Genomic DNA, 24,595 nt, shown 5'->3' on the forward strand with positions numbered 1-24,595 from the left:
CTTTTTTTTATTATTTTTGATAATTTATTCTAATTCCGCTACTCTCTCCCTTCTCCCACAATCAAAAATCGGGGATGGAAATTTTAAATTTCTTAAAAGGAGGAGTGTAATATTTTTATACCCTTCACCATAGTATAGAGGGTATATTAAGTTTCAGCATAAAATCGGCATAAAATTCTATGTCGATTTAGCGATATCCGTCCGTCTGTGGAAATCACTCTAGCTTCCGAACGAAATGAAGGAGGATGATAAAATTTTATTCAAATGTATATTATGTCTGCAGGACTTTTGGTATTGAAAATGGGCCATGTAGGTCCACGTTTTGGTATAGCCCCCATATAACGGCAACTCCCGATATTCCGTATTTTGAAGATTTTAGCGACATTATTTACTGGAAATGTTTGAAATTTCGTATTTGAAGTTCTTAATGGATACTAGAGCCAATGACAGAAAATTGTCTGTACAGGTCCACGTCTTCGTATAGCCCTCATATAACGGATCCTCCCGATATTCGGTATTTTATGTAAATTATGAGATGAAGGTCGCGTTTACTATCCGATTGAAATTGGTGAGAATCGGTCCAAATTTAGATATAGCTCCCATATATATCTTCAACCGATTTCAGGGTAATTGTGCACCAAATGACCAATATAAGTCCAAATGAACTGAATCTTGGTACATCCCACCGAATTCAGTCCAGAAGTACATTAAAGTACATTAAATTACAAGAATGATATTTGGTACCAGTATCGTATATATGTTTCACCCGATTTGGGGCTTTAAGTCCCACACATGCGTAAAATGCACTCCGCAACACTAATCTTGATAACCTAATCAGATACAGCTCAGAGATATGTATTTAAAATTTTGTCAAGATCGGTTTATATTCAAATATAGCTCCCGTATATATCTATCCGATATCAGGGTTTTTGTGCACCAAAAAAATTGGAGAAAATCGATTTAATATAATATTTTTTTACGTGAGCTCTACTAAATACGCGCATAGTGGTGTAGGGTATCATATAGTCAGGCTCACCCAACTTTTGACCTTTCCTTACTGGTTTTAAATAAATACTTTTTAATGTTGAGTTACAAAATTCAGAAAAGAAGTTATCTCTATAATGTTGTACAGGATAAATAAAATCAGAATATTCATACGTGTTTTTAATTCATTGCATTTTGGTATTTTTCTTTTAAAATTGCACTAAATTCCTCAATAAAAATACTTTAAATTCTGCAATTGTCATAGTTTTCCTCATGTTCACTCGTAATACCTTGCAATTCAACATTCCCAATCCTGTTTTACACCACCGATAAAAGCTTGCATTTCATTCTCTATGATTTTGTTGTTCTCTTCTCTCTCTCTCACACGTTTGGAGATACATGTGAGATGATGTGAGGCTGTTATTGTTGTGGGTGAGGTGAGAAAAATTAATGGGGTGGGATGGGGTGCTGCGTCGAAATGACGAAGTGGTGGTGGTGTTGTATATCGAGTTTAATCGTTGTTCGTTTGTCACTTTGTGTTCTTATTATGTTATCTTTCTTATTTTTATTCTTCGGTGCAAATTTATTGTTATGTGAAAATATTTGACTCTTTTTTTAGAGTTGTATTTGCCAAGCAAGCCTCTCGGCTATTGCAGCGTTTATTGTTTGTTATTGGTATATAAACACGACGGCAGACAGAACGGACGAATTCACTTTGTTATGCATGTTTTTTTTTTCATCGACTTGCCTGTCAAACATTCCAACGTCTTGGTCTTTGTCTAATTTTCATGGTAATTTAGCGAACTACAATTGGTATCTTTTTGAAAATTTTAGTCTTATTCACTATCTTTTTGTCATTGTAATTTTTAGTTCTAGTTATATTCACTATCATTTTGTCATTGTAATTTTTAGTTTTATCCACTATCTCACAAACATCGGCATAATATTTTTTATCGCACTCAACCCCCCCACATACGTATACACAAATCAAGTCGTGGTACTTGTTCTTGTTGTTTTGCCAACGCCGTTGCTTATTTGACGTTTATTTTAACGGAATTTCCTCCAAGTTGATTGGTGAGTGATTTTTGCTGTTCTTCTTCTTCTACTTCGTTTGTGTCTTTTTCTAAACGTCGCCATACAACACCTAGCGCTAGCCATACACGAATTATGTATGTGTGAATGTTGTTTGAATTTTTCTTTAGTCGCTGGCTCGCTGTGTCGCCATTATAAATTTAATTTGTGTTGTTGTTGTTGTAATTGTAATTGCATACACAAAAAAAGAAACTTATTTAATCATATACACACACATACATACACCCATGTATGCATATAAAATTGATATCCAAATGATTTGTGCGCTGTATTGTGTGTGTCGCCGTCGGCCAGCATTCAGCAGAGGTGCTGCAATTAATGGCTCTCACTCTCATAATACGACGACGATGACGATTTTCACGATTTTCTTCGGCAAACATTCTTTACTGTAGGTGTGTGGCAAATCAATGTGTGTCGGCGTGTGTGTGTGCACTTTTTTTGTATTACTCTTGCTTTTTCTGCACATTTTTATTAAAAGTAATATTTTCGTATTGTGGGGGCATCACACATCTCTTGATCCGTTGGTCGGCCGGTCGTGTCTTGTTTGTAATACTTTTACCACAACGAGACGACCTTTGCCCAAAACAAAAAGCATACGACGACGTCGTCGTATACTCTACCCAGTATCATCCATAACAAAAAACACAAACAACCAGGCCACCGACCTTCGTCGTCGCCGTCGTCGTTGAAGATGTGTGTGCTCTCTTCTTCTTCTTCTTGCTTATTCAAAAAACACTCATCTCTATGAACCGTTGAATGCACGCTCGCTCCATTGTATGCCAAGCAAGTTAACCAGCAAACGTTCACATGTCCGCCTATTTGCCTTTATGTTTGTCGGTCGGTCTGTCTGCCTGTCCGTCCATCCGACCAACCGTCTGTTCGTTGTCTACTACCGTTGCCGGTTGTTTTTGTTGTTATATGCTGTTGTGTACTTGTCTAAAGTCTGGCGAGTCTCTGCACGTGATACGGTTTTTATTTATTTTTTTTTTGTTGCCTCATTGTTTTTATTATTCTTTTTTTTATTTTTATTTTTGTTTCGTTTTCACTTTGTATATTTTTCTGTTTACTTTTTTGTTTTATTTTTCTTTTCCTCCATTCCGACCGACATGCATCGTCGTTTTTCGGAATTCCTTTTGCTTTTTTTTTGTTTTTGCTTATTTTATTTAATTCCCTTTTGTTTGTGCTTGCAGTGAGCCAGCACAATTGACTCGTGTGAGAATTGTGGTTATGTTCTCTCGCTCGCTCTATCTCTCTCACTCGTTGTTGACTTTGCGTCAGAAGCTCTTTGTTTATTTATTCATTCATATTTTGCAAATGATGAAGAGTGTTGCCTACTTGCGATTTAAAAATAAAAACGCCAAATATAACTATATGTCAAAGATGAAGGAATAAAATAAAGGAAAATTAAAAGAATCGGTAAACAGATGATTATTTATTTTGATAATTTGCATTTTATAATCAAAAAATTAGGTGTTTTTATAAAAAGTTTTGAAGAAAATAAAAAAATAATAAAAAGGTTAAATTTTTTAATTACTTTTTTATACGTACCAAAAAGAATGAATTTGAATTTTTTCAGTTTTTGGAATTTCATTATTTAGTTCTTGGAAGTTTATGTGATTTTTAGAACTAAATGTTGTCGTGTACTCATTTTGATAATATCAAAAAATCAGCCAATCCAAATTTCTATGTGATTTTTAGCTATTATTTTTGGGCAACATTGGTTTGAACAGCTCACGCACGTTTCGTATTTATCTCACTGTCAAACATCTTCATTGCTGTATAGTGCATGATAAGATTTCGATACACGGATTATATTAAAAAATATATATGGTGAGCAACAACCGTAAAATCGGATGAAGATGTTTATCGAAGCTACATAAATATCTGTACCGATTTCCATAAAATTTGGTAGAGATATTTTCGAGCTGTATCTGATGTCCGGTATCAAATATAATTGGAGTAGAGGACATATTACACATGTGAGCGACTTAAACCCCCCAAATGGGATGAAACATATATATGGGAGCTATAGCTATATTTGAATTGATTTTCTCCAAATTTGAAGTACTTGTTTCCTGGATGAATTCAGTAGGATGTGCCAAAATGCATGTCATTTGGAGCACAAAAAAACCTGAAATCGAATAAAGATATATATAGGAGCTATATCCAAATCTGAACCAATCTTGGCAAAATTTTAAATACTTATTTGGGAGCTGTATCTGATTTCTAGTACCAAAGATTGTTGTTGGGGAGTGCATTTTACGCATGTGGGGGACTTAAATCCCCAAATCGAATGAAACATATATTTGGGAGCTAAAGCTATAACTGAGCCGATTATCCTCAAATTTGAAGTACTTGTTCCTAGTATGAATTCCGTCGGAATTGCCAAAATTTAATCGAAATCGGTTGAAGAAATATTTGTTAGCTATATCTAAATTTGATCCGATACTCGCCAAATTTCAATAGGGTTCGTCCTTGGGCCAAACAAATATTGTTTGGCAAGAGTAGAATCTGCCCTATTTTACTCCCAACCAAAAACGAGGAAAACATACTCGAGTGACATCCAAAAATTGAGTTTGATCATTTTTATCTGCTCCCAGGAGCGCTCCCGTTAAAATTCGAGTGAATTTCGCTCTTAGAAGAGCGAGGTAATCCTTCAACACCAACATTTCAGTCAATCCGAGGTAATGGAACAAAGCTAATATACACTGCTACAGCATCAATATCATGGTAGAAGAATACAGGTAGTTGCATGAAGACTATGTTATTATTTTTAAAATGTTTTTCAAAAATAATTTAATTTTTATATCTTTTTTTATACGACGACAATCGGAGCTTTTTATGGTATGAATTTTTCAACAACTTTTAACGAATTTGAATAATTTTTCATTCAAAATCTTTAACTTCAAAATTGCTTTGATAGTTCATTGTCTCAGCAGCTTCGTCGATGCGACTACCTGTATTCTTCTACCATGAACAATATCAATACTTACTTCTGATTTACACAAGGCAATTTTAAATTCCGTTATTGTTTGTTGTTGCTGAGAGAGGAGTATGGACAAATGGAGTATGTTTGCCTCTCAAACAACCTCTCCCACCAAACAGCAATTATTTGTATCAAAACACAAATTAGCAAATGATTAACGCCATAGTTGGCATCACTGAATTTTTGATGGATTTTCAAAAGGAAATGTCAACCAATAACAAACAGTGTTGCTTACCTTGCTCTAGCCCATATTCTCTCTAGCAATGTGTTTTAATTTTATTTTCATCAAACTAAGAAAAAAATGGGAAAAAATATAACAAAAACAAATGATGACAGATCTCATTGGTTGTGATTCTGCAACTAAACCGGGGGAGGGAGGGAGTAGTGGTTAGAAGTGGTGCAAAAAATGTTTGTTGTAAATTGTATACGTTTGATTTTTGTTGTTTAATAAGGTTTGTTGGCATTAGATGCATGGATGAACAGACGGATCACTGTTTTTTGTGTTTGTTGGCTGGGTTGGCTTTTGAATTCTCTGGAAATTGTGCTGATGCTGATGAGATGCTGTTGCAGTTACCTAGTATCCAATTTCCCATTCATTCATTGTCTGCATTTATTTTTCATTATTTATTTCATTTTTTTATGTATTTGTATTAAACAACAACAACAAAAACAAATAATACTAAACAGCTATAATAAATACAGTAACAGTAATAATACCAACAACAGCAACAACATCAACTAGATAGGTATGTATCCAAGATATTTAATATTTATAGGAGAGGTGAGAAGAGTTTGGCTGACTAGCTGGCTGGCTGGATGTTTGGTTGGCTGTTTGATTGCTTCAATGGTTTTGCTTTAGAAAATCGTTAAATATAAAAAAATCCAATCATTCGTCGTAGTCGCCGTTGTTGTTGTTGCTGTTTTTACTTTTTCATTTGTTTGTTGGTAGGTCGTTTGGTTGGTTGGTATGTTTGTTTGCGCCTCGTATTGTTTTTACTATTGCCCATCGTCGTCGTCGTCATCGTGGTCGTAGTCGTCGTTGTTGTCGTCGTCGTCGTTGGATGGATGGATGATGGTGTTGCTGCGACCACCAATGTTTGTTGTTATTGTTGCCGTTCTTGTTACTGTTTCTGCTACTTTAGAGATACTTTTTTTTTTTTGATTATATTTGATGTTAATTTTTTCTTTTGCCCAACTGTACTTTTTTTTCATTCTTCTCTCCTTGCTGCTGCCATTGCCATTGTTATTAAATGTGTGTGTCGCATTGTGTGTAACAACCAACCAACTACTTATTTGTGTGGTGGCAATGGTGATGATGACTGAATGAATGAATTCTTCTTGTGGACTGACTACTGTGCTTAACAAACCTTTTGGAATAGCTACGTCTTTTTTCGCCCTTCATTGGCATGGAGACACTTTTTTATCTAAAGTTATCACTGAATGACCAAAAAAGTCCCCTCTTCAGTTGGTTAATGTCCATTGGTGGATTTGTGTAATGCTGAGGGTTGGTTGGTTGTGAATGTTCTTTGTTCAACTCAACCCCAGTGAAGACCTTCGAGGACAAACAGCCTTGGTACATCTTTATAAAGTCTTAAAATGGCCTCTAAAGACGACCTCCTTGAACACTTCTTTTGTCTAAATTCCTAGTTAACTATAGGCCGAGAAATGGTATTTTTTTAAAGACGACCTTCAACGTAGATGGGCGGATATAATTTATAGAAAAAAGCTGGTATATAATTAATAGAAATGGTTGGCGCCCAATCGGGGATATAATTTGTATAGAAACCCGACGCCCATTATTAAAAAAGTTCTGTTGGCCAACTGTTGATAATTTTTACAGAACTTTTACAGCTCCCAAACCTTCGAAAGTTTCATCTTTAGGAAACCTTTCAAAAATCTTTGGATCATAAATTACCTCAACATGGTGTCTTTTAGAATTATAATTTTCATTATTTGGCTCTAAAATGTACCTATTTTTTTATAAAGGCAAAAAAGTTTTTTAGATAACCTGTCAAATGTCTTCTGTTCATGAAATCGCAAGGCCACAATCAATATTTTCTTTTTTCGATATTTTGACATCAGGGTCTACACTATTTATTAAATATACTTACTCACGATTAGGCGCCAGAAATTGGTGTAAACCCTCAATTGCACGCTAGGTTAGGGCCAAGATTATGAGTCAACATTTTCCAATAGAAATTCCAATGGTCGTCAACATTTGGCATAGCTATAAAAAAAACATTGGGCGACAAAACTTCATGTATTGCATGCGTACGATTGGGCTCCAAAATTTCATATAAACTTTACCTTTTTGGCATCAGAATCTAAAAAATGTCCTTACCATTGGGTGCCAGAAAAAATTGGGTGCCACGGTAAAATATATTTACAAAATATATTTGTTGGGCACCATAATTGGGTATAAAATTGGCCGAAAAAATTGATACATTTGTAGGGGATAAAACATACCCACGATTGGATGGTAGAAAATGTCGGTAAAATACTTTACCGGTTGGGCGCCATCTTTTATTTACCATTGGCCGACAAAATTACCCCTTTTTCGCCAAACTCTATAAAATGACCTTAAAATTGGAAACTTGAATTTGGAAACAGTAAAACAAAACAGTTATATAAGATAAAAATATATTTGAGATTGGGCGCCACAAGTTTGCCTTAATATGTACCCAACGCCAGTTCAACGCTCGTTTTTCTATAAAACATAAAGGGTGAGATAAAAACTGCAACAAAGTCAAACGTCATAATTTTTACATTTTTTTAACTTTATTGAATGAAAGCAAAAAATGTCGGAAAGAGCATCAAATTTCAGAAAATGTTTAGATTTGTTCGAATTGGTCACCTTTGGCACGAATTATAGCCTTCAAACGGCCAATGAAACCGTTATACGCTGATCGAATGTTGCTCTGCGGTATTTTGGCACATTTCCGGCGAAGCGCTTGCTTGTGGTGATCGACACTTTGGTATTTTTTAGTGCCAACCTTGATTTCCAAAATACACCAGACACAATAATCCAACGGATTGGTATCCGGAGATTTTGGTGGCCAAGGAACCTCATTCTTGAAACCATTTTTGGGTGGCGCCTGCTGAGTGCGATGGTGCTGAGTCCTGTTGGAATGTCCAAGGTCTGCGGCCAAAATGCTTGCGTGCCCAACGCTTTAATACACCCTCCAGAATATTTTCGCGATAATATTTGGCATTTATTCTGATGCGAGAAAGCGACCATCGGCTGTTATGGCGGCCCACACCATCACCATGGCCGACGCCTGAGTTCTGGTGGCCAACCGAAGGTGCACATTTTCAGCTGACCTCATTTTGTTTGTTTACGAACTGCTGGACAACGAATGTTTTCTCATCGGAGAAAACCAAATTCGGCAGTTCACCATTTTCGGAGAAGCGAAGCAACACTTTAGCTCTTTCGAGTCTATTTTCGTTCTGTTGCAGTGAAAGTTCTTGCGCTTTTTGGAATTTCAATGGCATTACCCCGAGCTCATTTTTCAATATTTGCCGAATGGAATATTGCGATATGTTCAGCTCACGAGTCATTTTTGGGCCACTGCGACACGGGTTTCGATCAAGTCGTTTCTTAACTTTTCGAAACATTTGCTGCAGATGTTCCTTGCCGTCGGGCTACGCTACCAGTATCACGGTAACGAACGATGGTAAGAGACACAAACATTTAAATGCTCTAACGAAAACCACTTGTGGTTTTCCAGCCAAATATAAAGAAATTACACTATAACGCTTGAAATCCATCACGAATAATTTTTTTTCTGGATAATTCTCACCAAAATGCTTTTGTGCGCTTGTAAACAATATAATGAGCTGTCACTGGTGTAATTTTAACAGCTTTCGGAGGAGTGGTTTAGAAATGACAGCAGCCTGAAGTTGGTTGCAGTTTTTTATCTCACCCTTTATATATCAACGACGGGGAACCAGAATTTTGTATACCTCTTTTTTTATAAAATATATTCAGAAATTTCCTATCTATAGAAGACGCTATATCTATCCCTTAATACCCAAAGATTGTCTCCTTCCTAGCTTAGCTTAGCTTCACATCAATTTGTGTTATGATACCACTTTAATAAGCCGATCATAACTGATTTCGAGTACTATAGACACCTATCTCGATTAGACACAGGTTTCGTAAATCCAAAGCACCGTAATGATACATTTTTATTTTCCCACTGAATTTATTTATTTTCTACAAAAAAGTAACGTTATTAAAAAATTTGTGGAGTAGACATGGTGTAGACATTTGCTACAAATATTCATTAGAGCGACTAATATAAAAATGGCAAAAAACAAAGTAAAAACCATCTACTTTAGGGTTTCACACACAGAAAAAACCGAATAAATCTCATTTAATGTGTTTTTTTTTTTGTTGAGATTGTGGTTGTTGCTGTTGTTTGTGTAATCAAACACAACACAGAGTAGAGTGGAGCAGAGTAGGCCCCCCATAGCTAGACAGCAACACCAATCAACCGAGTAATTTAATTCGTCTCTCTCACTCATTAATTCCATGACTCTCATTCTCTCATATTTTTCACTCTCGCCAAATTGAAATACCTATGATTTTTTTTAATAAGAAGAGTTCATTGATCTCACAGTTTTTGTTACTTCTTTGAAAAGAGAGAAAAAAAAAAAACAAAAACAACAACAAATTTACAAACATCCACAAACAATTACAGTACAATTTTTGTTTTACTATTTGGTATTATACAGTTGAGATAATGGGAGGTGAAATGTTTTTTAACAAATGTTACAGATGTAGTGGGAAAAGCTGGCGCCCAAAGTGGGAAATTTTGAAAAGAAATCATGTGGCGCCCAATCGTGCAAATCAGGTGTAAAAGATTTTTGAGTCCAATCATTTGAATATTTGGCGACAGGCATATACAGGTTGATATTAAAACAAACTGGAACAAAGTCAAATGCCATAATTTTTACATTTTTTTTAGATTTTATTGAATGAAAGCAACAACTTCCGGAAATAGCATCAAATTTTAGAATAAGTTTAGATTTGTTCGAATTGGTCACCTTTGGCACGAATTATGGCCTTCAAACGGCCAATGAAACCGACAAACGCTGCTCGAATGTTGCTCTGCGGTATTTTGGCCCATTCCCGGCGAAGCGCTTGCTTAAGGTGTTCGACACTTTGGTATTTTTTAATGCCAACCTTGCTTTGGTGGCCTGGAAATTTTGGAGCTGGAAATGAAGCGAGGAACCTCATTTTGTAACCATTCTTGGGTGGCACGTGCTGAGTGCGATGGTGCTGAGTCTTGTTGGAATGTCCAAGGTCTGCGGCAAAATGCTTTCGTGCCCAAGGCTTAAATACACCCTCTAGAATAATTTCGTGATAATATTCGACATTTATTCTGATGCCACGATCGAATAATACGAGCGCAGAGCGACCATCGGCTGTTATGGCGACGCACACCATCACCATGTCTTATGAAAATATCCGCCACTAAATCGACGGCCACACTATTTACCACATGGACTGCGGAGATGAGAACACAGCTGAATGTGCAGGTCGAGGGGCATATAATTCCGACCACCAACTACCCCAAAATTCTTGGGGTCACATTCGATAGCATGTTCAAGTCTTCCGCGCAAGCCACAGCTATTTGCGATAAAATGAAAAGTAGGAACAAGGATAAAGAAACCTTGTTGACCTCTTATAAAGCGATAGGTCGGTCTGTGGTTAGCTATGCGGCTCCAGTCTGGTCGGCGAATACAAGTGCAACGCAGTGGAAATGTATTCAGACGTGCCAGAATGCCGCCCTGAGAACTGCAACAGGGTGCCTCCTCATGACGCCTGTGGACCACTTACATGAGGAGACGAAGGTTCTTCCCTTACGTCAGCATAATCATATGCTTTCGTTGCAGTACCTGCTTGGGTGTTATCGCGGGAGTCACCCTAACCACCATATGGTGGATAGAACTCCCCCACCCAGGCGTTTCAGGAAGGACCTGCACGATCTAGAGAGAGAGGTCCAGCGATATAAGAGAGAGCCTCTAGATCATGAAGCCTATCAAGCAGGTCTGAATAGCATTAATACTGATGCAGTCGCAGAGGTAGTCAATAATTACAGTATGAATGCCATACTCGGAGTCCACCCCCATCCATTGCAGCTGAAGAACGTCGGCTGCCTAGGCAAACCAGGGTAGTCTTGGCCCAACTACGTTCAGGATGGTGCAGCCGTCTCAATTCGTATTGGGCACGAATTGATGAGGATGTGCGGAATGCCTGCCCAGCGTGTGATACAGGCCCGCACAACACGCTGCATTTGTTTAATTGTCCTGCCAAGCCTACCCAACTCCGTCCAGAGGATCTATGGCTACAGCCCATAAAGGTAGCAGAATTCCTAAACCTGGACATTGAGGAAGAACCAGATTAGTCGAAAAAAAAACAACAGAACGTGTAAAATTGCTACAACAACAATCACCATGTCTGGCGCTTGAGTTCTGGTGGTCAACCGAAGGTGCACATTTTCAGCTGACTCCTTTGGCAAGTAAACACGATCATTTTGTTTGCTGTACAACGATTGTTTTCTCATCGAAGAAAAACAAATTCGGCAGTTCACCACTTTCAGCAAAGCAAAGCAACTCTTTAGCTCTTTTGAGTCTATTTTCTTTCTGTTGCGGTGTAAGTTCTTGCACTTTTTGGAATTTCAATGGCTTTACCCCGAGCACATTTTCAATATTTGCTGAATAGAATATTGCGATATGTTCAGCTCACGAGCCATTTTTCGGCCACTGCGACGCGGGTCTCGATCAAGTCGCTTTGCTATTGTTGCTGTTTTTTTCGTCTACTTCCTTGACGTCGGGATACGCTACCAGTATCACGGTAACGAGCGATGGTACGAGACGCAAAAGATTCTGAAGTTGGTTGCAGTTTTTTCATCTCACCTGTAAATTATAGAAAAGAATGGCGCCCGATCGGGAATATTATTTATAGAAAAAAATTGGCGCCCAATCTGGGATATAATTCTTAGAAAAGACTGGCGCCCACTCGGAGTTATAATTTATAGAAAATAGACTGGCGCCCAATCGACTGACGCTTAAACTATAGAAAAAAACTGGTGCCTAATCAGGGAAATAACTGGCGCCCAATCGTGGATTTAATTTTTAGAAAAGACTAAAGATATTCAAGGTTCCAACCGCGCATAATTTTTTATGGAAATTTTCTGGTTTTCATTTGAGCGGTATTTTTCGACGGATTTTACTAGAAATTTTCAAGTTCCTTCCCAGTGGTGGAGGGTATAAAAAGTTCCGCCCGGCCAAAGATAACAGCTTTTTTACTGAATCTAGTGAACAGTTTTTTTTTTTTGAAGTTGTTGGATCAAATTTTTTCTAAAATTTGTGCCATACCGGCGCCCAATTCCTGTCACGTATATTTTGACATCACTGTCTTTGACATTTACATGTATATATAGTTCTTTGTTGTATTGAAAATGGCAATTTTACCCCCTTGTCTGTATGTATTTGATTGTCCAGACCTTGACGTCGTTGCCGTCATCGTCTCATCTCCGTTGTACGTAGCTACACGACGTACACAATCAACAATTATTTATATCCACATTTCATATTATAATAAATTATAATCGATTTGTGTTCGTCGTTCTCCCTCCTGGTTTTTCTCTCATTTCATTCACACATTTGCACACAACCATTTAGTGTGTATGTATGTTTGTTTGTTGGTATGACAAATGACACTAAAAGTACAGTTTGTTTCTGCTGTTTCTCTCGTGCAATGTAACATTTTAGATAAACACAAACAATCATACTAGCAGCTACCTTCCTACCTACATCCGTTCTCTCAATTCAAATATTTTAATGAGATGTCGTAGATGTATTTTTGTTGGACCACAATTTCAATATTTTATTCTTATTTTATTTCTTTAATCATTGTTTGCTTAAAAAGCTTGGAAAATCGAATGAAAATTTCAAGAAAAAATTATTACAATTTACTTAGTTGAAAGATATAAAATTGTCATAAAATCCAGGTCGACCTGTGACATACTGCATTTTATGTGTCTGGTATTCCAAATATTTTTATTCCATCTACCCTAACTCTCTCACCCACCGACATTTCTCCCTTAACCCAATTCTTTTATTCTTTCTCTGGCTCGTGCTGTGATGATTTTAATATAATTTTTTCTCCTCAATATGCCAGTTTCTCTCCCTCTCTTCGTCTCTAATATGCATCTCTTTCCATGAATGTTTAAAAAGGACTTGCCATTTTTCCTTCATGTTTTGGCATTTTGACACTTGTCTCTTCTTTCTTTTTTTTTGGCTTTGCTTTTAGTTCAACATCCTTTAATTGCTTTTGTTTTGCTCCACATCTTCTATTGACAGCATTTTGACAATTCTCGATTTGTTAGAACAACTCTGACAGTGTTGTACTTCTGTATCATTCATGAAAATTGGCATTTTGTTGTTGTTTTGATGCCTCTTCTTCTTCTTCTGCTTCGGTTATGTGAAATAAACAAAACATTTCTGTGAGAGATTCCTTCGTGCCAGAAGAGAGAGAGAGATACCAATGTAGATGAGAGAAGCACGCAATATGGTCATGGTTGCCATGCATTGTATTATTTTTCGATCGTTTTTTTGGGTTAATATCCAATTGTTTGAGCTCGTTTTCCAAAAATCTGCAGCATATAGAATCATGGCGCCCAATAGTGAATATTATTTAATAGAACTAATCTAGCGAATATGCGGTGAATATATTTGCTTGTGATTCTTTGGCGTCTTTAATATTTGTGGAAAATTGTGGATTTTTCGAGAATCTGGCGCCCAATCAAAAATATTATTTTGGTGACATTTAATAGAAAATTCTGACGACCAATAGTGTGGATTTTCTTTAGATTTTTAATTTATGGCGCTCAATCAAGGATTGCTTTTACAGTATCAAATGAAAAAACTGCAACTAACTTCAGAATGCTGTCATTCCTAAGCCACTCATCCGACAGCTGTTAAAAATATTCCAGTGACTGCTCATTATATTGTTTACAAGCGTACAAAAACATTTTGGTGAGAATTTTCCAGAAAAAAAGTTATTCGTGATGGAATTCAAGCGTGACTTCTTTATATTTGGCTGGACAACCACAAGTGGCTATCGTTAGAGTACTCAAGCATTTAAATGTGAATATATCTTTTGTGTCGCGTACCATCGCTCGTTACCGTGATACTGGTAGCGTAGTCCGACGTCAAGGAAGTGGACGGAAGAAAACAACAACATCAGCAGAAATGGTTCGAAAAGTAAAGAAGCGATTTGATCGAAACCCGAAAAATGGCTCGTGAGTTTAACATATCACAATATTCCATTCGGCAAATATTGAAAAATGAGCTCGGGGTAAAGCCATTGAAATTTGAAAAAAGTGCAAGAACTTACACCGCAACAGAAAGAAAATAGACTCATAAAGAGCTAAAGAGTTGCTTCGCTTGGCCGAAAGTGGTGAACTGCCGAATTTGGTTTTCTCCGATGAGAAAACATTCGTTGTCCGGCAGTTTGTAAACAAAGGCGAACAAAATGATCGTGTTTACTTGCCAAAGAGGTCAGCTGAAAATGTGCACCTTCGGTTGGCCACCAGAACTCAAGCGCCGGTCATGGTGATGGTGTGGGCCGACATAAAAGCCGATGGCCGCTCTCCGCTCGTATTAATCGACCGTGGCATCAGAATAAATGCCGAATATTATCGCGAAAATATTCTGGAGGGTGTATTAAAGCCTTGGGCACGCAAACATTTCGGCCACAGACCGTGGAAATTACAACAGGTCTCAGCACCATCGCACTCAGCACGCGCCACCTAAGAATGGTTACAAAATGAGGTTCCTCGCTTCATTTGCAGCGCACAATGGCCCCCAAAATCTCTGGATACCAATCCGTTGGACTTTTGTGTCTGGATTATTTTGGAAAGCAAGGTTGGCACTAAAAATAAATACGAAAATGTCGTTCACCTCAAGCAAGCGCTTCGCCGGGAATGGGCCAAAATACCACAGAGCAACTTGTTCGGGCAGCGTGTGACGGTTTCATTGGCCGTTTGAAGGCCATAATTCGTGCCAAAGGTGACCAATTCGAAAAAATCTAAACTTATTCTAAAATTTGATGCCAATTCCGCCATTTTTTGCTTTCATTCAATAAAATTTATAAAAAAAAAATGTAAAAATTATGGCGTTTGATTTTGTTGCAGTTTTTTTTTTATCTCACCCTGTAGATGTTTAGTAACATTTTAAAACTTGGCGCGTAACCTTACAGCTCAAATGTCCAAAATCACTTTGGTACATCTATCCTACACTCCATCAGTGACTCTCATACCAAATTTATGAGTTCTAAAATCCTGCAAAATTTAAAAATTCTAAAATTCCGTTTAACCAACTAGTGGCGCCCAATTGTAAAAATAATTTTTGTTAATTTCCCAAAAACGTTCATTCTATCGTTTAAAAAGTGCATACGATCAACATATAAGACAATATCTCATCCCTCTTCCTTAAAAATCCTGACCCTGTTTGTAGTTGGAGTTTTTTTCCCATTTGTTGTTTCTTGTGTTTGCCTGGCAATCCTACATCCTCCAGCCCAAGATGTGACAGTCAAATTGTGACAATCATAATAATGAGTATTATGGTGGCACACTGTGAGTGCGTGTGTGTCCGTCGTGTTTGGAGCATGACAATTGCAACTCTCACGAATTGCTTTACCTCTTTTTCTTCCCATCTGTCTGTCTGCTTGCCTGGCTGCCTGCCTCCCGTTTTTGGTGATTTTTTGACATATCACACGAATTTTTTTCCTTTGTGCGACAACCCAAACTGAGTATAGAGTAGTAGCTGACAGACCGGAGTTCAATACGACATGCAAAAAAATCGAATGAAAAAATATATCATAATTGTGATTTGAAAAAAAAAGTATGGAATTGAGTAAACAAAAACGAACGGGGATAATGTTTGAAAAAGAAAATTTCTCGAAAATTTCTATGGTTTTTATTGTCTATCTATCGGACGGTTGGTCGGTCGGTCGGTCATATAACTAAACAGTATCTATTCCTTGGCAAATGTTTTATTTTTGTATATGTGCGAATGTATGTGTGTGTGTGTGTGTTTGAAAATGTCAATTGAGTGTCTGGTCCTGTGAATTTTTTGTCTGCTCTTCTCGTTGCCTTTGCATTACACCAGCCAGTAGAACCCCTACACCCACTGAAATTTTGCAGCAGTGCATTATCCTTTTTTTGTTTTTAGGTAAGTTTGGAACTAAATACATTTTTTCATGGAATTCCACGAAGTAAAAATAGATACCTATTTCGGGAATTGTCTAGACCAAGATGAGATTTCTCCTGGAAAAAACCCCAATGAATTCTGTTTGACCTCCTCCTCCCTTTATATTTGAATGGTATGAAAGGTAGGTGGTGGTTATGGCCTCCTTATCTTCTTCTTTTTCTTAGTGCCACATTAATGTATTCCTTTTTTTTGTGAATCCTTGACGCATTCACCGTTATTCCCTTGTTCGGTTGCGGATCCTCTATTCCGCTACCAAACAGAAAAAATCAATAACTTCAAATTTTTAAGAAGGTTTTTTTTGTCCCTTGTCATCCATCCTTTCTTTGGGAATGAATGTGGCCGTCGCTCTCCTTCTTTTCTTTTTTTCTCGATTATGTCCTCTGTTATTATGATCTGTTTGTTGTTGTTATTATTGTTGTCATCGTTGGGTTTTTGTAGTTGTTGAGGTGGTAATGAGGAGCCAACCAGCCATAGGTTCGCTGTTCGTTTTTTTTATTTTATTTCATTTTTTTTCTACTCCTTATGAAAAATGTTAATTTGCTGCTGCAAAACGCGAAAGGAAAGGGTGATGATGGCAAAGCAAATAAAAGACAAAAAAAACTCTGCTGTGACCCACCATTTTGTGTCTATACCATGCGAATAAATTATGGATCAGTAATCATAATTTTTAGAATTGAGAAACAAAAAAAAATTCTGCGTGAAAGACTAGTGGAAAAGTGGTATCGAATTCAATATTTTGTTGCTAAAATATTTTATTACCTCAAATCTGCCATCAGAACAGTGTCCAATGGTTTTGAAATGTCTGAGTAAAGTTCCATAGAACGGACAGTTTTTAAGTGCCCATGAAGGTCCCTCACCGGGGAGTACTGATGGCATGGGACCTCTCCGGAATGGTTATTATTTGTAATTTTCGCATGGAAAAAATAATTTTTTCTAAAAGATGGAGTACACTGGTTTCGAAAGGTGTTTGTGTATTCATCCCGGTCTCTTACCATTCACATTTTTAACGAATGAAATCGTCTGAAAATTTATATTGCCGATTTCACTATAATTTGGCAAATTTAATTTTGTTCCGAATTCCAAATTTCATTGACTTTGGAGGTATATAGCGTGTTAGGTGCATCAAATACATAAAATCGGCCGAAAATGTATGTTAGAGCTATATCAAAATCTGAAGCGATTTTAATAAAATTGAGCAACATTTTTTGTATCAAATTCCGTCATTTTTTCCAAATTTTATTGGAATCGGTCGTACATATCGTGTTTGTTGCATTAAATATTTGAAATAGCCCCAATATGCAGTGTGAGATAAAATAACTATACCCTCCAGAATATTTTCGCGATAATATTTGGCTTTTATTATGATGCCACGGTCCATTAATACGAGCGGAGCGACCATCGGCTGTTATGGCGGCCCACACCATCACCATGGCCGGCGGTTGAGTTCTGGTGGCCAACCGAAGGTGCACATTTTTAGCTGACCTCTTTGACAGGTAAACACGATCATTTTGGCTACCTATGTTTACAAACTGTTGGAAACGAATGTTTTCTCATCGGAGAAACGAATGTATTCTCATCGGAGAAAACCAAAACCAAATTCGGCAGTTAACGACATTCGGCCAAGCGAAGCAACTCTTTAGCTCTTTTAAGTCTGTTTTCTTTCAGTTGCGGTGTAAGTTCTTGCATTTTTTGGAATTTCAATGGCGAATGGAATATGGCGATATGTTCAGCTCACGGCCCATTTTTCGGCTACTGCAACGCGGGTTTCGATCAAGTCGCTTCTTTATTTTCGAACCATTTCTGCTGATGTTGCTGTGATCCTTTGTGGGTGAGGTACCAGAAGGGCTTGGCATATATATCATCTTCACAACAGTCCTTGGTTTAATAAAAATATTGCGATGTGTGTAATTTGAAGGGAATCGGATGCTTATTTTAGATTTTATGATCGTTTTGATTATTCAAAATTTTGATCCTTTGTGGGGGAGGTACCACAAGGAATAGTCAGATTTCCACCATCTTTATAACAAATCTTGTGTTGATAGAAGTATTGATATGTACCAATTCTGAGTGGAATCGGATGTTAATTTCACGTTTTATGAGCTTCATGGATACACAAATTTTTGGAGTAAACCGATATATACCAGTTTCGCCGCAGACCTTGGGCAAATAAAAATATTGCGATGTATGTAATTTAAAGAAATCCCAGATGCTTATTTCGGATTTAATGATCGTTTTGATTATTCAAAACATTGACCCTTTGTGGGGGAGGTACCAGAGGGAATGATCCGATTTCCACCATCTTTATAACAGATCTTGTATTTATGGAAATATTGAGATTTGCCAAGTCTTAATGGAACCGGATGTTAAATTCGTGTTTTATGAGTTTCATGAACATTCAAAACGTTGACCTTTTGTGCGGGACGTACCAGAAGGAGTGGATCGATATATTCCATCTTCACAGACCTTGGGTTAATAAAAATATTGTGATATGTGTTATTTAAAGAAATAGCAGATGCTTATTTCGGATTTTATGATTATCTTGATTATTCCAAACTTTGACCCTTTGGGGGGAGGTACCAGAAGGAATGGTCCTATCTCTACCATGTTTATAACATGTATTGTGTTGATAGAAATATTGAGATGTGCCAACTCTGAATGGAATCGGATGTTAATTTTGTGTTTTATGAGCTTCATGAAATTTCAAACTGTTGACCCTTTGTGGGGGAGGCAAAATTGGACCGATATATTCCATCTTCATACCATACCTTGGGTTAATAAAAATATTGTGATGTGTTTAACTTGAAGACCATTGGACACTTACATCACATTTTATTAGAGTTTGAATCATTCTAAATTTGACCCTTTGTGGGGGAGGTGCTTGATTGTGTGGACCGATATTGTCCATTTTCACTTTTTTGCAATAAATTATTTTCTTTGAAAATGTTGACATTTTGTGTGGGAGGTGCAAGAAGGTGTGGACCGATATTGCCCATCTCCGAACTCGACCTAAGTTTGACAATAATATTACGATGTACCAAGTCTGGATCAAATTGGATATTTCTTTCGGGAGTTATCATGCGTACCAGCCAGCCAGATAGACGGACGGACATAGCTAGACCAAATGTCCTAAATCGGATTTAGTCCAAAGATACCTAGGGCCTAAAACCATTATTTCGATGAGGCACGTTTTGGCCGTAACAAATGATATATATACACTCTCTGGCAATATGACTGAGGGTATAATAGTATGCCATTTACTTTGTTTCCAATATCGGTTCATATTTTGACATAAGCCTTATATAGCGGCAACGACCGATTAAAGATCTAAAACACATATTTTTTTTTATCGGTAGAACACATTCGTGCATAAATTGTTCTTGGAGAATACTCAATAAATGCCTATTACTGCGGGTTTAGTATTTTGGGTTCATAGCCAATGAAAAATATCTGAGAAGATTACACAGTACTTAATAACAGTACTCTGACCAGGTATTGCCGCTATACCAAAATTTCAGGGGAATTAAATTTAAGTTTCCACATGGTGAGAAAGCCGGAAAGCGGACAGTAAATCAGTTTGTGTTTAATATTGTATAAAATATTAAAAAAATATCTCATCGCTCAATGTTTTCGGGGTTTTCTGATATCGGTTTTTTAATTTGAATTTCCAACATTAAACGAAAAAGTGATACAAAAAAAGTGAAGTGAAAAATATGAGTGAGTGCAACAAAACGCATCCTGCTACATCTTTGAGGGGTAATGCTGTACGTTGTATGTTTTGTTTATTTGAAAATATCTAAACTCCGTTTATATGATATGCATAAGCGTATAGCTTTTCCCCTTAAATGTCGGTAGCAAATATCGTCGATCAAAACTAAAAAATTGTATTTATAATTGTATTAATGTGTGTGTGTATTTGTGTAATATCAATATAATATCCCGTAAAAGTGTACAAAACATGTGTAAATTATCAGTTATCATTGGAAATGAATTTTGAGTATCTATCTTATCGTCGTAGCGTTTTAACAAATTTTCCACAAACTATTAATACCCTCAGTGAGTCATTTTCAAAATCATATAAAATATCGCTCAGTTATTCAAAAAGGGGCATAACTCACAAATTGGAAAGATTGTAATTCTTGCAGACAAAATAGAAGCCCATATTCTAAAATCGTATTGCGTCCAAATTTTATGTTGATTTCTCGAAAACACCTGTCTTGTGTAACGATTTTACTTCTGATGTGACAAAACATAACCGAATAATTTTTGAGCTATTGATGACACGGACCATGTTTGATATTGCGTATATTTCATCTTCGATGCTCCTAAGTTTCGCTGCAAGATTTAAGCCATGTTGATTAAATAGTTTACGAAATTTTGTATTTGAAGATCTAAATGGGTACTACAGCCTATGACAAAAAAAAAAAAAAAAAAAGAAATACTTATGCAGGTCCACGTCTTCGTATAACCCCCATATAACGGTACCTCCTGACATTCTGTATTTTGATGATTTTATCGACATTATTTATCCAATTTTTTTCGAATTTTGTATTTGATGTTCGGACTGATATTATATGTTTGGAGCACAATAACCATGAAATCGAAAAAATATATATGGAGACCATAACCAAATCTGAAGCGATCTAGATAAAATTTGGCAGAGGTATGTCTGAGCTGTTTGATGTATGTAGTGCCAAATATCATTGTTTTGGAGTACATATTGCGAATGGGAAGAAATGCGACCTGTATTTAGTTTAAAAAAAATACAGGGACATGCATAAGTCGGTTGTGAATCAACGAAGACTATCACAAGAAACTATGGTTCTATTTCGACTCCTGGTTACATACAAATGCACAAATAAATAATAATCTTTACCACTGTGGCGTAGAGCTTTTTTTTTGTCCTGAAAGTTTGATGCGGTTGAAATTGAAGCAAACTCTTTCAAAATAGCTAAAAAAATATAAAAAAAAACAAAATAGAAAAATTTTAAAATCCAAAAATGGACCTGGACATTCTTTTTAGAGAGAACAATTAAGAAAATAAAGGGATACCGTTTTATCGCGAAAATACTAGAAAGTGGGGCTACATTAATCCCGAAATATTAAATCATAGCTGATTTAGAGGAAAAACTTTAATACCTCCCACCATTGGGTAAAGAAAACATTTTTATATAAAAGGACTGAATTCAAGCATGTTCCACATAAGCTGTATATGTAGCTTATGTAAGTAAGACCGTTTGGATAATGCAGTTAATCGTATAAAAAAAACATAAAGGATGTGGAGCCGTTATAAGGGAGCCATACCAAAACGGGTACCTATATAGACAACTTTATATTACAATGATTGTTATCTATTGCGAATCTTAAATGCCAAGTTAAAAAAATGTGATTAGTATTGTCCAAATACCGAATATCGGTGGGTACCGTTATATGTGCGCCATAGGAAAACATGGACCTAAATATTTAATGTTTTGTCATTGGAGCGAGAACCCATAAAGAACTACAAATACCGTGGAAAAATGTGGCAAAAATCATTATAATACCGAATATATGGAGGTACCGTTATATGGGGGATATACGAAAACGTGGACCTATATCTAGAACCCATTATGACCTTCAAATGCTAATTTTTAGACAAATCCGTAGAAAAATGTGTCAAAAATCACCAAAATATAGGGCTATACGAAAAACGTGGACCTATACATACAATGTTCCGCCACCGGAGCTAGACCCTATTATGACCTAAAAATACCAATTTTTAGACAAATCTGTGAAAAAATGTGACAAAAATCAGCCAAATATGGAACATCGGGAGGTACAGTTACATGGGGACTATACGAAAACGTGAACTGATATATCTCATTTCCAGTACCAACCATCGTAGACACAATACAAATTGTTGTGCCAAATTTTGAAGCTCTACGTCAAATAATGTGGGCTGTATCGTGATTTCAACAGACAGATAGTAAAATCGAATTTTATGCTGAATATGAATATGTATACTTTATGGGGTCTACGCCGAATATTTAGGTTTTTACAAACGGAATGACAAAGTTAATATACCCTCCTTTTTAAGGTGGAGGGTATACAAACTCTCCATATGTTAGATATAGTCCCTATAGTGATACGTTTGTACCAACTTGAATGCCTAAGGTTTCATTAAAATGGAGTTATCCAAAACCTTGACTCACATTGAACCTTTTTTTGCAAGAGTGCGTACCTCTTAAGATTTTTTACATACCTTTTTAAATGCACTAATTCGATAAATGGTATTTAGAGCTTCGGAATACTTTAAATCAGTCGGATATAGGTAGAACCTGTACCATCAAATTGTACGCTTTTCATCGGACGTCTCTTTATTCAACCAATTGTCCGAACTTTTGAATATTTTGTAATGGCTTCTTCTATTTTTTTTATCTCTATTCTTTTTTTTTTTTAATTTTAAACCTCACTAAAACCCATTTTCTTATTTTTTATTTCAGATTTTCGGAATACTGCCATTCTGCCCGCCCAGCCCCAAAATAATCCTCGATCACTGCGTCTGATTGCATCATTTTATTGCTTTTACTTGTCAATATTTTTCAGCAAAATTGATTAACAAAAAATTGATAATATTATGGCCCAAAATGTGCCACGCCCCTTAACACCACTACATATGTACTGCCAAGAAATTGGCTAAACTATTTTTATATAAATTTATAATTGACTTTTAAAGTCCTAGTTTCCAACAACATTTTAAATGTCAATATAAACAGTTGACATTTGAACCGATTTAGAACAGCTTATTTGATCCTCAAAATATTTCTCCTGATATGCAGTACATGAGTAGTGGTGTGGGTCTTAAAATTTTTATTTATTTTTGTTTTTGTATTAATTTCCAATTTCGATTCCTCTATTTACAGCTGTGAACAAATTACAAAGAAAATGTCTCATTACTGAAAAAGACAACATGTCGTTGTACTCCATTTGTTAATTTAAAACAATATAACTAAAAGTAAAATTGTTTAAATTAACCAAAAAAAAAAACTCAAGTTATAAAAGAAATTAAACTAACAACAACAAAAACAAAAAATAGACAAAACAATATTTGTAGATTTTAAATACAACAACAAACAACTAAGAAAAAAGTGTAGGACTTTAAATCAACCATCAACAACAACAACAACACGAACAACAAACCCAACAAGCAAGTGACAACCTACAACAACTTCAATTCCAAAAAAGAAACTTCAAGTGGACTCCTCATCAAAATTTCAAAAGGGAGTTGTGTGCCTCTCTATTTGCCTATTTGCAATTCATTGGCATTCGCATCATCCAACAGCCCCACCCCACCCCCAAAAATTTGCAAAATCAATATAAATATTTTATTGAGTGGCAATTTCATAATTTATTTACCTCCAAGCTATATATATTTTTTAATGTGTCCTGTGCTGTTTCGTTCCGTTCGTTCGTTTTAATTGCAAACTCGTTAAAGCTCCAACGACGCTCGCTCCTCCTCCAAACAATTCCAAAACAAAAATCCAAACTTTTGAAAAAATGTATTTCTAAAAACACAACAAACGACAAGGATTTTCAATTCCTTTAGAAGCAACCAACTCAACTTCCTCTCCCCCCGACTCAGCACGTCGAGTCAATCCCGCGTCCATCGAATTTGGAAGACGTTTTGGAAAACATCTACATTTGGAGAGAAGATATTTTTCAAAATAGCAAGCAGAGAGACAACATTTTAATCTTTTTTGTGTGTGTCTACAACTGATGGATGGCAATGCCCAAAATATGTTTCACGGAAATCATCAAGGGTAAGTGTAACCACGCCACGTTTATTAAGAAATCATTACTCATTTCCCTTTCTTTTTGTCCTTTTTTCAGAGATCCCTATTACCGCTATGATCCAGCCGCTGCCGCAGCAGCTGCGGCTGCAGCATCTCCACGGGCCATGGGACCACCCGGTGGCTATCCTCGGCACAGAGGCCCACATCCATTGCAGCAACAGCCTCAGTACCCCACTTATCAGCCAACGGCGGACAACATCTATGGCCTAAGTGCCGCCGATCAACATGCCGGCATGGGTATGGGTGATTTAAGCGGTTGGGGTGCCGGACCCACCGTACCCGGCCAGGCAGGTGCCTATCCAGGTGCCACATTAGGAGCTTATGGTCATCCCCAGGCGGGGCCACCGACACAACAAAGGCAGTCATCATCACAGCCAAGGTAAGTCTACGAAAAAACTCCCTTACTTTGTCATATCTG

At 36.7% G+C, this 24,595-nt stretch overlaps 1 protein-coding gene and 1 long non-coding RNA gene across 3 annotated transcripts in view; both read left to right on the top strand.

The window, feature by feature from the left end:
* LOC131801964 (uncharacterized) overlaps positions 1 to 23,371 on the top strand; it is a 33,871-nt gene extending 10,500 nt beyond the window's left edge. For both annotated transcript variants that reach the window (XR_009341983.1, XR_009341982.1), the window contains exon 2: positions 23,248 to 23,371. This is a non-coding gene — a long non-coding RNA (uncharacterized LOC131801964). The remainder of the gene's footprint in view (positions 1 to 23,247) is intronic.
* A 574-nt stretch (positions 23,372 to 23,945) lies between these two features.
* The window catches only part of LOC109612830 (uncharacterized), a 68,861-nt gene continuing 68,211 nt past the window's right edge, over positions 23,946 to 24,595 (top strand). The window contains 2 exon segments of the mRNA XM_059121115.1: positions 23,946 to 24,144; positions 24,215 to 24,556. Coding sequence (XP_058977098.1) covers positions 24,101 to 24,144; positions 24,215 to 24,556 — 386 coding nt within the window. The 5' untranslated portion in view covers positions 23,946 to 24,100.

This window comes from Musca domestica, unplaced genomic scaffold, assembly GCF_030504385.1.
Source record: "Musca domestica strain aabys unplaced genomic scaffold, Musca_domestica.polishedcontigs.V.1.1 19, whole genome shotgun sequence".
In the NCBI taxonomy this organism is placed as follows: domain Eukaryota; kingdom Metazoa; phylum Arthropoda; class Insecta; order Diptera; family Muscidae; genus Musca; species Musca domestica.